At 43.0% G+C, this 13,544-nt stretch overlaps 2 protein-coding genes across 6 annotated transcripts in view; one reads left to right on the forward strand and one right to left on the reverse strand.

Annotated features, from left to right (window-relative positions):
* Hbp1 (HMG-box transcription factor 1) overlaps positions 1-6,051 on the forward strand; it is a 28,787-nt gene extending 22,736 nt beyond the window's left edge. For all 4 annotated transcript variants that reach the window (XM_041657981.1, XM_041657983.1, XM_041657982.1 and 1 more), the window contains exons 9-11: positions 1,381-1,701; positions 3,557-3,698; positions 5,012-6,051. In XM_041657981.1, the coding sequence (XP_041513915.1) occupies positions 1,381-1,701; positions 3,557-3,698; positions 5,012-5,029 (481 nt within the window). In that variant the 3' untranslated portion in view covers positions 5,030-6,051. The remainder of the gene's footprint in view (positions 1-1,380; positions 1,702-3,556; positions 3,699-5,011) is intronic.
* Positions 6,052-6,057: 6 nt separating this feature from the next.
* The window catches only part of Cog5 (component of oligomeric golgi complex 5), a 235,607-nt gene continuing 228,120 nt past the window's right edge, over positions 6,058-13,544 (reverse strand). For both annotated transcript variants that reach the window (XM_041657980.1, XM_041657978.1), the window contains 3 exons: positions 12,518-12,644; positions 11,874-11,953; positions 6,058-6,866 (listed from right to left, as the gene is read on the reverse strand). In XM_041657980.1, the coding sequence (XP_041513914.1) occupies positions 6,752-6,866; positions 11,874-11,953; positions 12,518-12,644 (322 nt within the window). In that variant the 3' untranslated portion in view covers positions 6,058-6,751. The remainder of the gene's footprint in view (positions 6,867-11,873; positions 11,954-12,517; positions 12,645-13,544) is intronic.

Consider the following 13,544-nt stretch of genomic DNA (forward strand, 5'->3'; position numbering starts at 1 on the left):
TAGTAACTAGCTTATTCTTTATTGGTATTTTAGGTGATGGTTAATTCAGTAGAAATGAACTACGTATCATATTTATTCTTCCACAGTGGCTAGGCTTTAGGAAAAAGACAATATGAGGCTGGTAATAGGTAGACTTTTTTTTTTTGGTCTTTTGAGACAGGATTTCATTGTAGCTTTGGAACCTGTCCTGGAACTAACTCTTACAGACCAGGCTGGCCTCAAACTGCCTGCCTCTGCCTCCAAAGTACACCGCCCAGCTGGTAGAACTAACTTTTATTAGTTAATGGTGTGGACCTGCGTTGCTCATTCAGCGTTTTTTGTCTTTAGTTCTTATCTCCTATTTTACATTAGATGTAGTACTTAGAATTTCTGTTTTATAGAAAATTCAGAATAAAAGTCAAAAAAGTTTTGTGTGAGAAGACAACATAGAGCTCAGAGTTGGAGGACCCTTTTGAGATGCGTCTTTAGGCTGTGGTCTACATTAGCTCTGGTTTTCAGCTGATATTTTAATTAATATGGTGATTGGCTTGATTACTTTTCAGTTTGGCCATTGAACTTATGAAGGTACTGGGAATGTGGGTGGTGAACCCTGGGCTTTGCATCCTAGGCACCATCCTAGGGCGGAAGACACTTCGTATCTTGGACTGCAGCCTCCTTCATATGAATGGACTCCCTACCCCCAGCTTGTCGACAGTGAGACTATGGGTAGTTTGTTCTGGTGGTTACGCAAATTGAACTTACATGACTAAATGTGGCTTTTACTGATAAGGGTGGGTTAAGATACTAGTAATATATAGGTGGACCTGGATGGGTTAGAACTTTTATCTATACAAAATCTCAAATTGTAGTGTATTTTAAGTTAGCCACATCTAGGAGCCATTTTTGGAGACAAGGTTTCAGCCCAGGTTGGACTTGAGCCCACCATGCTGCTCAGGCTTGCCCCATCTGCCTGAGCCTCCTAAATGGCAGGGAGTTTTGGAGTGAATGGCTGCCCGTCTCAAGCTAACTTTTGTCTTCCAAAGTAGTTACCTCTCAGGCCTGGAATACTGCCCATTTTAATTTCCTAGGTCCAGAATCTAAGAAGTGAGATTATCAGATTTGTTAAAAATTAATCCAGAAGAATAATGAAGGACAGGTATGGGATCTGGACAAGTTACCTGCTGTGAAGGGCATGGGCTTGATATAAGTTCCATGGAGCTCAGAGGTTGGCTGTTGCATCCCTGGCAGAAGAGGTGTTGTTAAAGTATAAAGTAGTGCTGGTAATGATGTGTCCTAAGAGGCAGGAAAGTTTTCAGCCACATGGTAAGTTTTTAAAATTTGTGTTTTCATCCAATACGATACACTCTCCACCTAATTTGAACTGTGTTGTTCATTCTGTAGCTATGACTTCACACCGATGGACTCGTCTGCAGTCTATGTGCTGAGCAGTATGGCTCGTCAGCGCCGTGCGTCTTTGTCTTGTGGAGGACCTGGTGGTGCTCAGGAGTTCGCAGGCTCTGAATTCAGCAAAAGTTGTGGTTCCCCTGGATCATCGCAGCTCTCCTCTGATTCTCTGTATGCTAAAGCTGTCAAAAGCCACAGCTCAGGGACTGTGAGTGCCACTTCTCCTAACAAGTGCAAAAGACCAATGAATGCCTTCATGCTTTTTGCCAAAAAATACAGAGTTGAATACACTCAGATGTATCCAGGGAAAGATAACAGGTAAATAGTAATAACACAAGTACGATTACTGATGTGTTGGTGCAGTTGACAGTAACTGGGGCAGGGAAAATAAACTTAAAGAGCTCTTGTTGACTTCTTTCCATTATCTTAGGATAGCTTTAGATACTTTGTTTTTATAATACATAGTTACACAGACTACCTTCAGGAGAAGGAGCTCTCTTTGAAAATAACAGTAAGTTTGATGGTTGATGTTTTGTAGAAAAGACTAGTATAGTACTTGTGTCAGATTTGGAGAGTTATGTAACCAAGCTTCACTGTGGGACCTGAAGCATTGACACTTTATGTATTCTTTAGGATCATAAATGAAAAGATAATAACTTTAATACAGATTGTATTGTCTCAGTGCAGTTAATTCTAAATATCACCTACATTTTAGAAAGAAGTTTTGCTTTCCAACTACATCTAAGTTGATGTGTTTGTACAAAATGACCTTGTCCTGGTATTTGGTAATTTCTTAGAATTGGAATTCAGGGCTGCCAAGGCTAAGTAGTGAGACCCTGTAATTTTTTTTAAAAAAATTTATATTGGAAATAGTCTCTGGTCAATTGGAAAGCATTTTAAGAATAACTTAGCCCACCTGCCCTCCTTTTCTGTGATGGCCATGCGTGAGAACTCCTGACAGGTATAGGTGTGCGGCTCTTGCTTGTTAGAAGTAGCACCTGTGCCCTTGTGCCGTATTAACAAGCCTGTGGCAGTCGAGTGCTGATACTTTTAATTCTGGAGGAAAGGACTTGCCTAAGAGTAGATATCTTATCAGAGATATCTCCCATACGGCCCATAACTACTTGGTTTTGCATTTCAGTATTGTTACCACGAGATTGACATATCACTCGTCTAATATGAAAGGATGATTGATAAAAATATTTTTTTATTTTGGACTTTTTTCTTCTATAGAGGTAGATTTTTATTCCATGAATAAAGAAGTTCTTATTTAGGGGTAGAGTGTAGACTAAAATGAATAGATTAGAGAGATACTTAGCCAGTTGGCATAAACATTAATCTGGCTAAAAAACTCTGAGAGGAGGGAGTATAGATTCTAGTGTCCTGCATGGTGTTCATCACGTCACCCACCATGTTTTAACTTAAGACATTCTAACTTCGGGAGACTGAGATGGTTGTGTGCCTATTTCATGTAAATTGGTTTTAAATAAAATACAGCACATCAGTTGCTTTCAATCACATACATATGCTTACTAATTTTACTAGCAGCACTCCTGTGGGTTACTGTCATCCTGAAGCACTGATGTATCATCTTTATTAATCAGTACAGAGATTATCTTTGTAGACTGTAGTTGCCTCAGGGTTCTCGTGTGATTTATATCTGCATATTCTGGATGAGATTACTTTAAAAGGTTTGGTATCAGAGTAACTAGAAAAAATAGGAAAATGTCAGCATTTTGAATTTAGTCCAATGTCTCACATGCTAAGTACAAATCTGATTTAAAGTGTACTTTTTTATCATTAGACATAAACTAAGGCAAAGGAGTCTCTCTCACTCGGCGTGCGTTTGTGGGGGCGGGGGGGGGGGCTTTTATCATAACCATGGTAGTTTGAGTAACTGCACAAAACAAATCCTTAATACAAGTTGACTGTCTTAGCTGCAATACTGAACGTTTCTTGGGAAATACCCAGATTTTAGCCATTTTGGATATCTTGGAGCAAATACTAATACTGGCACTATCCACCCAGGATTTTGATAAATGGGCATCTGTGGCAGGGTTATTGCTGAAATGACTGTAATAGCCCTTCTCTATGTTTTTTACATTTTTGCCTGAAGTGGCAGCAGTTGGTATTGCTATGAAAATCTTACATTATGTTAATATTTATTTTCTAGAGCCATTAGTGTGATCCTTGGTGACAGGTGGAAGAAAATGAAAAATGAGGAAAGGAGGATGTATACATTAGAAGCAAAGGCTTTGGCTGAAGAACAAAAGCGTTTAAATCCTGACTGTTGGAAAAGGAAAAGAACCAATTCAGTATGTGTTAGAAATGACTGCTTTATCGTGATTCTGTGTGCCCTGTGTGCATGTTGGCATGTCAGCCTTTAAAGATGTCACTCACCATTATTATCACACTGTTGTTATACTTCAAACCCATCAGCAAAGCTTGCCTCGAGAATCACTTATGGCAAGCAAAATCTGACTAGCTTAAGAATGTCCTACGTAGCCGGGCGGTGGTGGCGCACGCCTTTAATCCCAGCACTCGGGAGGCAGAGGCAGGTGGATCTCTGTGAGTTCAAGACCAGCCTGGTCTACAGAGCTAGTTCCAGGACAGGCTCCAAAGCCACAGAGAAACCCTGTCTCGAAAAACCAAAAGAAAAAAAAAAAAAAAAAAAGAATGTCCTACGTGCTGAGGTGAAAGATAGTTTTGGAATATAATATTTCTAATTTGGTTAAAAGATGGACACCAGGCTGGGCAGTGATGGTGCACGCCTTTAATCACAGCATGCAGGAGGCATAAGCAGGAGAATCTGTGTAAGTTAGAGGCCAGCCTGGTTTAGAGTGAATCTGAGGACAGTCATGGATACAGAGGGACTCTGCCTCTAAAAACAAGTCAATCCATCAATAAACGGGCACCATTAACTCAATCATTAATATTACAGAAGAAAATTTGTCTAATTCTTAGTGTCTTGCCTCAGACTTACTCGTAAATAACATCTATGCAGATATCTGCCATTGGCAAAGACTGCTGGATTAAGAATCTGAAGAAATAAGAATGGTGGAAAATAAGTTTCACAGTACAATCTTGGTTGATAGACTCCATTCTTGTAATTGTTGACTAGCATTTTTTACATTATTTACCCAAAAAAAGCATAGGATAGAATGAGCTCGTGTTTAAATGAAGAGATGGTGTGAATAGTTATCAGGAAGAGGCTCATTAAGGATGTTTTAATCTAGTCCTATATAATTTGTAGGTTAAACAGCTCAGGGACTTACTTTAAGGTAATATTAAGCTGCCAAAAGTAGTTGAACTATAATGTACAAGTTCGTTTGGTGCTTTCTTGGTGTGTGTATGTGTGCGCGCTTGTGCGCGCTTTTGTGTTCTGTAGGCAAGGTCTCTACCAGCTGAGTCACATGTCCATTTCCCACAGGTTCTCTATTGTTTGGAACTTCATATGAGAGAGACATTACCTGTTTGACTTTTCTGCTCTCACATTTGTATATGTTTTCCAGATACTTGAGCCATGAGGAAACTTTGAAAATCTTCACAGTAAATTTATGAACATCTGAGCTTACCCTGCAAGGTTACCATGCATTGTTTTGTAAGCATTCATTGTTTATTTCCACAGGGCTCTCAACAGCATTGAACCTGATGCTTGTGTTTGTAAGCCTGTCTGCATAAATACTGACTCTGGATGGAAAAGCCTGGAAGACCTTGGTCTCACCTTTAGTCCTGAATTTGCGTGACCATAAGATACTGATAGCATTGAGTCCTGAAATGATTTAATGAGTGAGGATTTGCTTTCTCCATTAGAGCATTAAGTAAGCTACAACTATCAACATTGTAAACCAAATTGCCTTATTTTCCTTCCAAACTTCATATATGTCTATCAGGTAATATAGGCTTGAAAATTGATATCCTGTGGTGCTAAAGTACAGTAGAAAGATGTGTATACATGTTTTAAATTGTACGAAGGGGAATTGTAACTGCTGTTTATACATCAGCTCCTTACTGCTTATTAATCTGTATTGTACCCACGATATCAGGAATGAAGCAGAAGCTGGCCTTTTCATGAGTAGCCGCCACATGGCCCAGCATCTGTGCCAAACACAGTCGCTTCTAGTCTGGCCAGTGCCAAGAGACAACATAACATGGCAGGTAGATGGTGTCATTGTCCTAGCTAAAAGAGCCACCTGCTTCAGATACCATGGGCATGTGCTGAGTGGATTCACCAGGGGGCAGCACTCCTCCATGATTCCCAGTGGGGGCCAGACCCGGCCAAGGTGCAGTTAGTTAATAGCATTGGGTAGTCACTGTAATGGTGCTGTTAACAGTCGACACCATTGTATCTTCATGTTCTCCTCAGCCACACATCGTACTAGATTTGTCATCCTGTCTATGGTGGGGCAGACTTTGCACTTACTGCAGTGCAACCCTTGCACTTTACTTCCCTCCAGCTTCTAAAATAGAGCAAGTCCTTTGCAGTGCAGCTGCTTTGCTCTGAGCTACAATCATGGCTTCTCATGTTACTTACCAAGTGGTATTTTTGGTTAGGAATCACAGCTGTAAAGTTGATTTCAGTCATCACACTTCTTCAACATGTTGCCCCTCAATTTTGCACACTATATTCTTGTATATTATTTGAAATAAAATGAAAAAAGTCTCTGATTTCTTGATTGACTGAATTTATGTATAACTATAAGAATAAATTTGACCAGCAGATGGAAAACATTGGTGTTATAATTAGGTTTCTGGTAGGATTTTAAAAATTAAAGAATGTTAGTAATGGAGTAAAGACAATAGAAAATTAAGGACTTATATTTATAGAGAACCTTTGTAGAAAAGAAAATTTTAATTTTTAACTTGTCCTTGTTCCAAAGCCCAAGTGCCTGTTTCTAATAAAATGACACAGTATAAAGGAAACCCTGGCTTCATTTAAAGTGAAGGACACTGGACCTGACAGCATCAGTGTCTCTTTCAGGATGGAGTCCTCTGTCAGGTGTGCACCCAGAGCTCCCCAGCAGTGTGACTCCAGCGTGAGATTTGAAAATCCCTGCATTGGTTGGGGAAGCAGGGTGAGCTGTTCTTGTCCCTTTAGCAGTGATATAGAATCATTTGCACAACGGCACAAAAACCCACATAATTATTTTGCATTGTTCAAAAATCTGAAAAAGAAAAAAAAATGGTAGGTATCTTTATGAAGAAAATCAGATACGTACAATTTAAAGTTTGTGATGATCTATTATGGCATTGTAACGTAGAAGAACTAGAGTAACAAGGAAAGATCAATAGGAAATGCAAAAATGACTATGGTCTTTAGTTGCTGGTTGCCACCTTTTTACATGGGTTGGTGCATGGAGACTGCACATCACTGAAGAGTAGACATAGCCTTTTGAAGCAGCTGGACCATAATGGGATAAACTGGTGCAAATTCTTTGCCTTCTCTGCTTCTCACTGATTGAACATAAGCTTCCAGGGCTCCCCTGGGAATGCAAAAGAAAACTGTCAAAATATCGCATAGAATCAATGTTTCGGCAGCAGCAATATGAAAACAACGTATCTGCCCCTTTCTGAAATTAACTCTGCCCAGAGCCACAGACCAGTACTTCAAACGCGGTACAAAGTACAGTAGTTAGGCAAGTTGGATTAGGGTTAGCTGTGGCCAATTTAATCTGTTAGGCATTTCAGTACATGTGTTTCTCCATGTCCATCCTGAAGTTCTGTGAGAACATGTGGGTGGACCTTGTGCTTGTTCGTGGAGTTAAGCTAGAGGAGAAAGCACCATAAGCACACACAGTAAGACTGGAAGCTACAGCATTTTAGGGCTCTTAGCTTTTGGCAGGTCCGTGACGAGGAGTCTGAACTTAGGCTAGTGTGTGGTACCTCAGGGTTACTTCCTTGATATTCTTCTCAATTGCCCCTGGGACAGGTATCAGCCATGGCAGTAACATTCACAGCCCTGGGCTACTCCCTTCACTAGGGCCATTTTCCCCGGCCACAGCAGAGTTGTAGGGGTAGCCCCAAAGTTTACAACTGGTCTCCACAGGAAAACTTGTGCATCTCCAGCTGGTCAAGCTACAAGAATGGTTTGTACTTCTTTATAAAGAGAAATCCCAAACCCTGGAAATGTGGTCAGGCGTGTTCTTGCTTAGCCTGCTGGGGGCTGTCTCTGGCCCATCTGCCTTTCGGATCTGAAATAACACTTGGATCTACCCCAAATGCTTAGCACTGTTCACTGGTCTTTTTAAGCCCAGGAAACCAGTGCTGAAACTCATTACTGTCTCTATGCAGTTATCATGGCCTCATACTCATCCTGTTTCCACGTTTGTCCCCCACCCCTGTAAAGCTGCCGGCACTTCTGAGATGGTCATCCTAGTACTGCTTCTCCAGCGTCACTAGCTATCCCTTGTGCAAGAGGATGGTACCCAAACAACCCAGCTGTGTGATAAACCGCTGCCCAGCCCTTTATGCTGCTTGGGCTTCTTGACAGTTTGGTGTAGTCTAAAAACGGCCTGAAAATGACCTGTTTTTACTCACTACTGGCAGAGTCCATTGCCCAGTCAGAGAAGAGACCAAGATATTTTTCCACTTAGAAACAGGAAGTCTCTCCCAAGATAGGCGTTGGCAGAGGGCGTTTGGTTTAATGCCACCCCACGTACTCAACAATTAAAGAGAAGCATTCTGCTTATCTGAACATCACCATGAGATGAATGCCCTTTCTTGTGTTGTCCCTGGACAGTTATTATTTAGGACCCAGCTTTAAACGTTTCCTTTGGCATAAAACCCTTCCTAACAGCAGGCGGCAAAAATTACCCTGGAGTCACAGGTGTATATAAAGGCCTGATTACACAGTGCCCAGCATCCTTAAATTCCTGGCGTCATGCTGTCTTTTAGCTCTTATGGAAGTATGGGCAGGCCATTAAGAAGCCAGCTTCTCAACAGCTAGGTGGCGGTGGTGATACTCTGGAGGCAGAGGTAGGTGAATCTCTTGAGTTTGAGGCTAGCCTGGGTTTCAGAATGAGTTCCAGGACACCCAACACAGAAACCCTGTCTCAAAACAACAACAAACCCAGCTTCTTGTAGCCTCAAGTCCCATTAAACAATTCTTATTATCAAAGAGTGGAAGTCAGTGTTCGTAGAAAGCAGTATTTATGAAATGTTCCAGTGCAGCCTATCAAAGCCAACCCTTAGTTATTTCTCCATGAAGAAAATGTTCTTTTCCAATTGCCATACTCATTCAGGCAGGTGCCCCAACTCCACAGATGTCCTGAGAGATACTGTAGAGTAAGCTCCAAGGGTTCAGGCATCCCTGAGGCAGTGGGGTGTGCATGCATGTGTGTGTGCAATACAGTTTACCAGTCTAAAAAAAGTATGGGGAACCTTACAAATGAATGTTGCAGAGTAGACACATTGTATCCATTCTGTTTACAAAATGCACTTGAAAAGCAACGGCAGTCTCTTGCATTCGTAGTGATATGTTACAGTGCATAGACGGAGGCTCAAAATAAGTTTGGTTACACTTTTCTCTTGATACACATCAAAAAACACAGAACTATAGTACTGCCCTCCCACATAAAATCAGGGTAAGGTTTCAAGCACTTATTAAATTATTTCATTTGCTTCGGCAAAACATTAGCTTTCTTGGAAGTGAGGCCAAGAATTATATAAGAGGCTTGTTTGTAACCAAATAAGATTGCTGAAGTTATCCTCGGTGAAGAAAAGCAGTGACCATAAGTACTGAAGGACTGGCTTGCATTAACAGGATACACTATCACGTGACATGTCAAGTAGATATTTGTCAGGCATTAAAATTCATTCTGATCAGTACTTACAACCTAAGTAACCTCCTATATCTTTCCCTGGTTTAGCAGTTCCTTATATATATCGATCTCAGGCACTTAGTGCCTAGAACTGGATCTCCTGGCAGGGATAAGCACAAGGAGGCACCTAACGTTCCTTTCCATACAGACATTTTAAGGCTTTTAGAAATAGACAATCGGGGAAAATGGGTCCTAGCCTATGGGTTCTGGACAATGGCAAGAAGCCTAAGGGTTCACAGATTCATATGGTACCAAATGTTTTCTTTAGCAATAGGTAAATGTGCCATACAGCTGATGAAGTCTAAATGGTTTCCACCTAAATGTCCTCAAAGGACTACAGTTAGACGCATCACTTCTTTCCTGCAAATACTAAGATACACAGGTCTGTGGTAGAGCCAACCATTTCTGCAGACCTTAGGGAATCTCTGAATACAAACTGATGTTTTGTCTTCAGCGAAAGCATGGTCTGAGCCAGGTGGCCACCTCTGCACTGGAGCCCACATGTCTGGAGCACCTTCCTGGTGGCTAAGCTGGTACACAGCTCTCACCCCCCCCCCCATTTCCCCACATGGCCCGGATCAGTGATTGCTCTGACTTTCAAGTCAACTTCACTGTTACCTATTCAAGTTCCAGAAAAATACCTAATGTCAAATGGTGACAGAGAACAGGAACTCACCATTTGCAATCTATTCTGCAGCCATACTTTACTACTGAACACTGTGCCCTATTTCTAACAGCCTAACAGATGACTGGGAGGAGCAGAACGAGGCTCCCCCAAGGCTTGCTTCCAAAGCTGAAGGAAATGCTGACATCAGACCAGCGTTTGCCCTGGGTCTGTCTACAGGGTGAGAATCATCCAGTGATGCTCTGGCAGGCTGGGTCATAATTCATCTTGAGGTACCAGATAGAAAAGCATAACCTCTCAGACAAAGGCCCTTCCTTGCCAAGAGCCAGGTTGCTGTGGCAGTGGTTCCTGTGGATCCCCAGGCAGCTGCACTTCCTGCTTGAGGCAAGAAGGGTCTGGGCTCTGCAGGTAGAGGGATGGTGAGAGGCAGCTCTTAGGATCATGGCTGTCACTTGCTAAGGATGGGCTTAGCAACAGCACTGCTGAGAGGCATTTTAAAAAGCAGCAGTGGAACAGATCTGTGATCACCCAAAGCAGGACAGCCTTGTGGATGAGCTCATTCCAAGTCGTTAACATGACAAAATCAAGCCCTGCTGAATCCTCTCTTATTACCAAGTACACTGAAGCTGAGTGACTTTGGGGACTAAGAAAAAAAAGTCAGAGACATTGCAAGTCAACAAGTTAGAGGAGACCCAAATTCCCTCACGTGGGAGGCCTGGGTACTGACAGGAAGCTCACCCAGCAGCCTTTCCCGTTTTGGGGTCAGCTTCCTCTTAATGAAAGAAAGCCCAGCTCATGTTCCTTGCCCCACACAGGTTTCCTAAGGCTCCTACACCACACCTGTGGCTTGGTGCCATTCTCAGAAGCTGATGGGCTGGTGTTTCCAATGAGATCTGGGCTTCTTCAGTGGGGTCCTTTACCTAAAAACTGCACCAGTAGGTGGCACCTTCTTGGCACACAGCTGAGAATGACCTCCATATGTCTCACACCTGCACTGAGGATCAGATGGCCTAGCTGGTCTGCCATATATCCACAGACCAAGAATGGCAGGTAGAGAATAGCTTCAGTTAAAGAGCGATGCTCGTTGGCACTAGAGAACGAGGTGACAGGCTGACTCATGATGACCTAGTTGTTCCCTGGCATGGCTGGGTAGATGACGGTGACCTCCCATGACAGGGGATACAGGGAAGTAGGTGTGTGAGGGACGATTAAATTACAACAACTGGGGGTGGGGGGCTGAGAGCAAGTGCACCAGCCTAAGGTTCCATGCAGGTGAATCCCAGATTTGGGCTTTATGGGGGTGAGTGCACCAGCTCAACTGGGGATGGAAAATCTATACAGACTGAGACAAAAAAGCGAGAAACAAAATGTGGGCAATGACATTTAAGAAAAAGATAAAAGGCAGCAATTTAGCAGGTGGAATGGGATGGGGAAAGAGACCAGAAAAGCAGAAACAGGTGAAGCTGAGAGAAGACGGTGCCACTTCGGAGCTCAGCCCCACATGCCAATAAAGTCTGCTGAGTCAGCTGAGCTAAAGCCTTTCTATGGAAGGCTTCATAAGGGAGAACTGATGGGAAAACATGCTCAAGTTGCACACACAAATGCCCCTCACCATGCTCATGGCTGGAGATGTGCACATGCACTTGGGCATAGGTGCACACAGAAATGTATTCTCAGACCACGTGGACCAGAGAATGTGTGGCATCTAAGTAGATTCTCAGTGGTCCTTTCCTGCCAAGAACTGTTACTGTTCAAATTTCACTCACATCTGAGTGCTGCCATTTCAGTGAACACAGCACATGAAAACGACAGAAAATACAGAGCCAACGTGAATCCTTTTACAGCTGGAGCCTGTGCTCTAGAGTTGTATCAGGCATCGGCCAGCACAAAGGAGGGTGTGAAGGTCTGAAGAACCAGAGCCCTACAGCTGCCAGTACCTTGCAGAGCACGCGCAGTAACTATCCAAGCGGGCCATCTGACAATCACTGTCCCTTACCATCGCCACATCCCAGCCCAGACGGCAGCCCTAGAACACGCAGCTTTACCTGAGAAGGAGGAGCCTGTCCTTTTCAGATGGATGATCGTCCAGCCACTGGGAGAAGCGTGCATGGGACCACTCTGCCCTCTTCAGGGATGCCACCAGAGAAGAAAGTACATTCTTTAGCAAACACTGGCACAAATAGCAATTCATGACACTCAAGGTGAAATTACCTTCTGGACAGAGGAATTTCAGAACGTGGCACAGGCCTTCATGCAACTGATTACCAAAAAAACCTTAAGATTTGCCAACTGACATGGCCCAAACAGAGCTTTATGAATAGAAATTACTTGTGTCTGTTTTGTTTTGTCTGATAATGACGGTGATGATATTTGAAATGGGGTCTCACTCTGTAGTTCAGGCTGGCAAGGAAGTCATGGCAATCCTCTAGCTTCAGCTTGCCAAGTATTAAAATTAGAGGCATGGGCCACCTTAGTCAGCTGAGATATTTTTTTTAAAAGGGCTAACTCTGGACTCATAGGTAAATCTGACTCCCTGCTGTGAAAACATACGGGTCCCCGGAGTTCTCTTCCATCTCTGTTCACTTTCAGGGAGACATCCATGACCAAATAAAGCAGGGTGGCCAGGAGCCCGCTCAGTGAGGAGACTTAGGCTTGTTTACAAAGTGACTCAGAGAGAGCCCGTGATCACCTGGAAGGGGGACTTGAGCTCAGCGGGTGCTCGTGTGAACAGAAACTGAATGACGATGCTGAATGGAATCACATCCCCCACGGCCGGACTATCAGCCACGTGCTCACTCGTCTGGAAGAGCAGGGGCCTAGAAGGAAAACAGAGGCATTCTGCGTGAATATTCCTCCTAATTTTGCAGGCTGATTTACTTTAAGCTCTTTCCTTAACATCACTCATCAGTGGGTCTGATATTACTTCAGTGACACAGCAAAGTTTCTTGTAGCGTCATTTAATGAACAGGCTAAAATCAGCTGAAGCACAAAGTGACCCCTTCAAGTTGGTGTAAGTAGTATACTCTTAGTTCAGTCGATACATGTGGCTTTCATTTCATGTAAAACTCTTTTGACTATAATCTAACATGGGTCAACTCAACGTTTTCTATGTATTCATTCTAAGTGGAACTTGAGTCTCTAAATGCAAAGTCAATCTATGCCGGCTGCCTTCAGTTCTGAGTCTCTATCATAGGAGTGGTGGGAAGGGCAATCTACTCCTCTACCAGTGCTCGGCCACTCTGTGCCAACATCAGGCCAGGAAGGATGCAGTTGGCTGGCTGCAGAGGCTCACCTGGTAGCGCCAGTAGCAGCCACACTTCTCAGCAGTTCAGATGACTGACATGAACCATGGAACAGAGGCCTGTATCCTGGTCTCCTTCCTCAGTCACTTAAACAACACCAATGTATGAAAACAGGCAGGCCTATGTCAGCCATCTAAATGACACCACGTATGAAGGCAAGAAAGTTTACGTGAGACAGCCCAGTCCCCTCCTTCCTCTTGCTAATGGACATTTGTTCCAGGAGCCAGGAAAGTATGCTCAACAGACCCTTGATTTTTGTTGGAAACAAAAAAATTAGGAAAAGGTCCTTATAGAGATTATCCTATAAATGCAACCTACCCCTCCTGGCAACGTTTTCTTATCTAAACTGCTTATGAGAGTTAGTTTTGATTATCGATTTGATATAATGTGAATCACTAGTGGAGGGAATCTCAA

Source organism: Microtus oregoni, unplaced genomic scaffold (assembly GCF_018167655.1).
Source record: "Microtus oregoni isolate MIOR12 unplaced genomic scaffold, Mior012 000009F_ref0000495, whole genome shotgun sequence".
NCBI lineage: Eukaryota > Metazoa > Chordata > Mammalia > Rodentia > Cricetidae > Microtus > Microtus oregoni.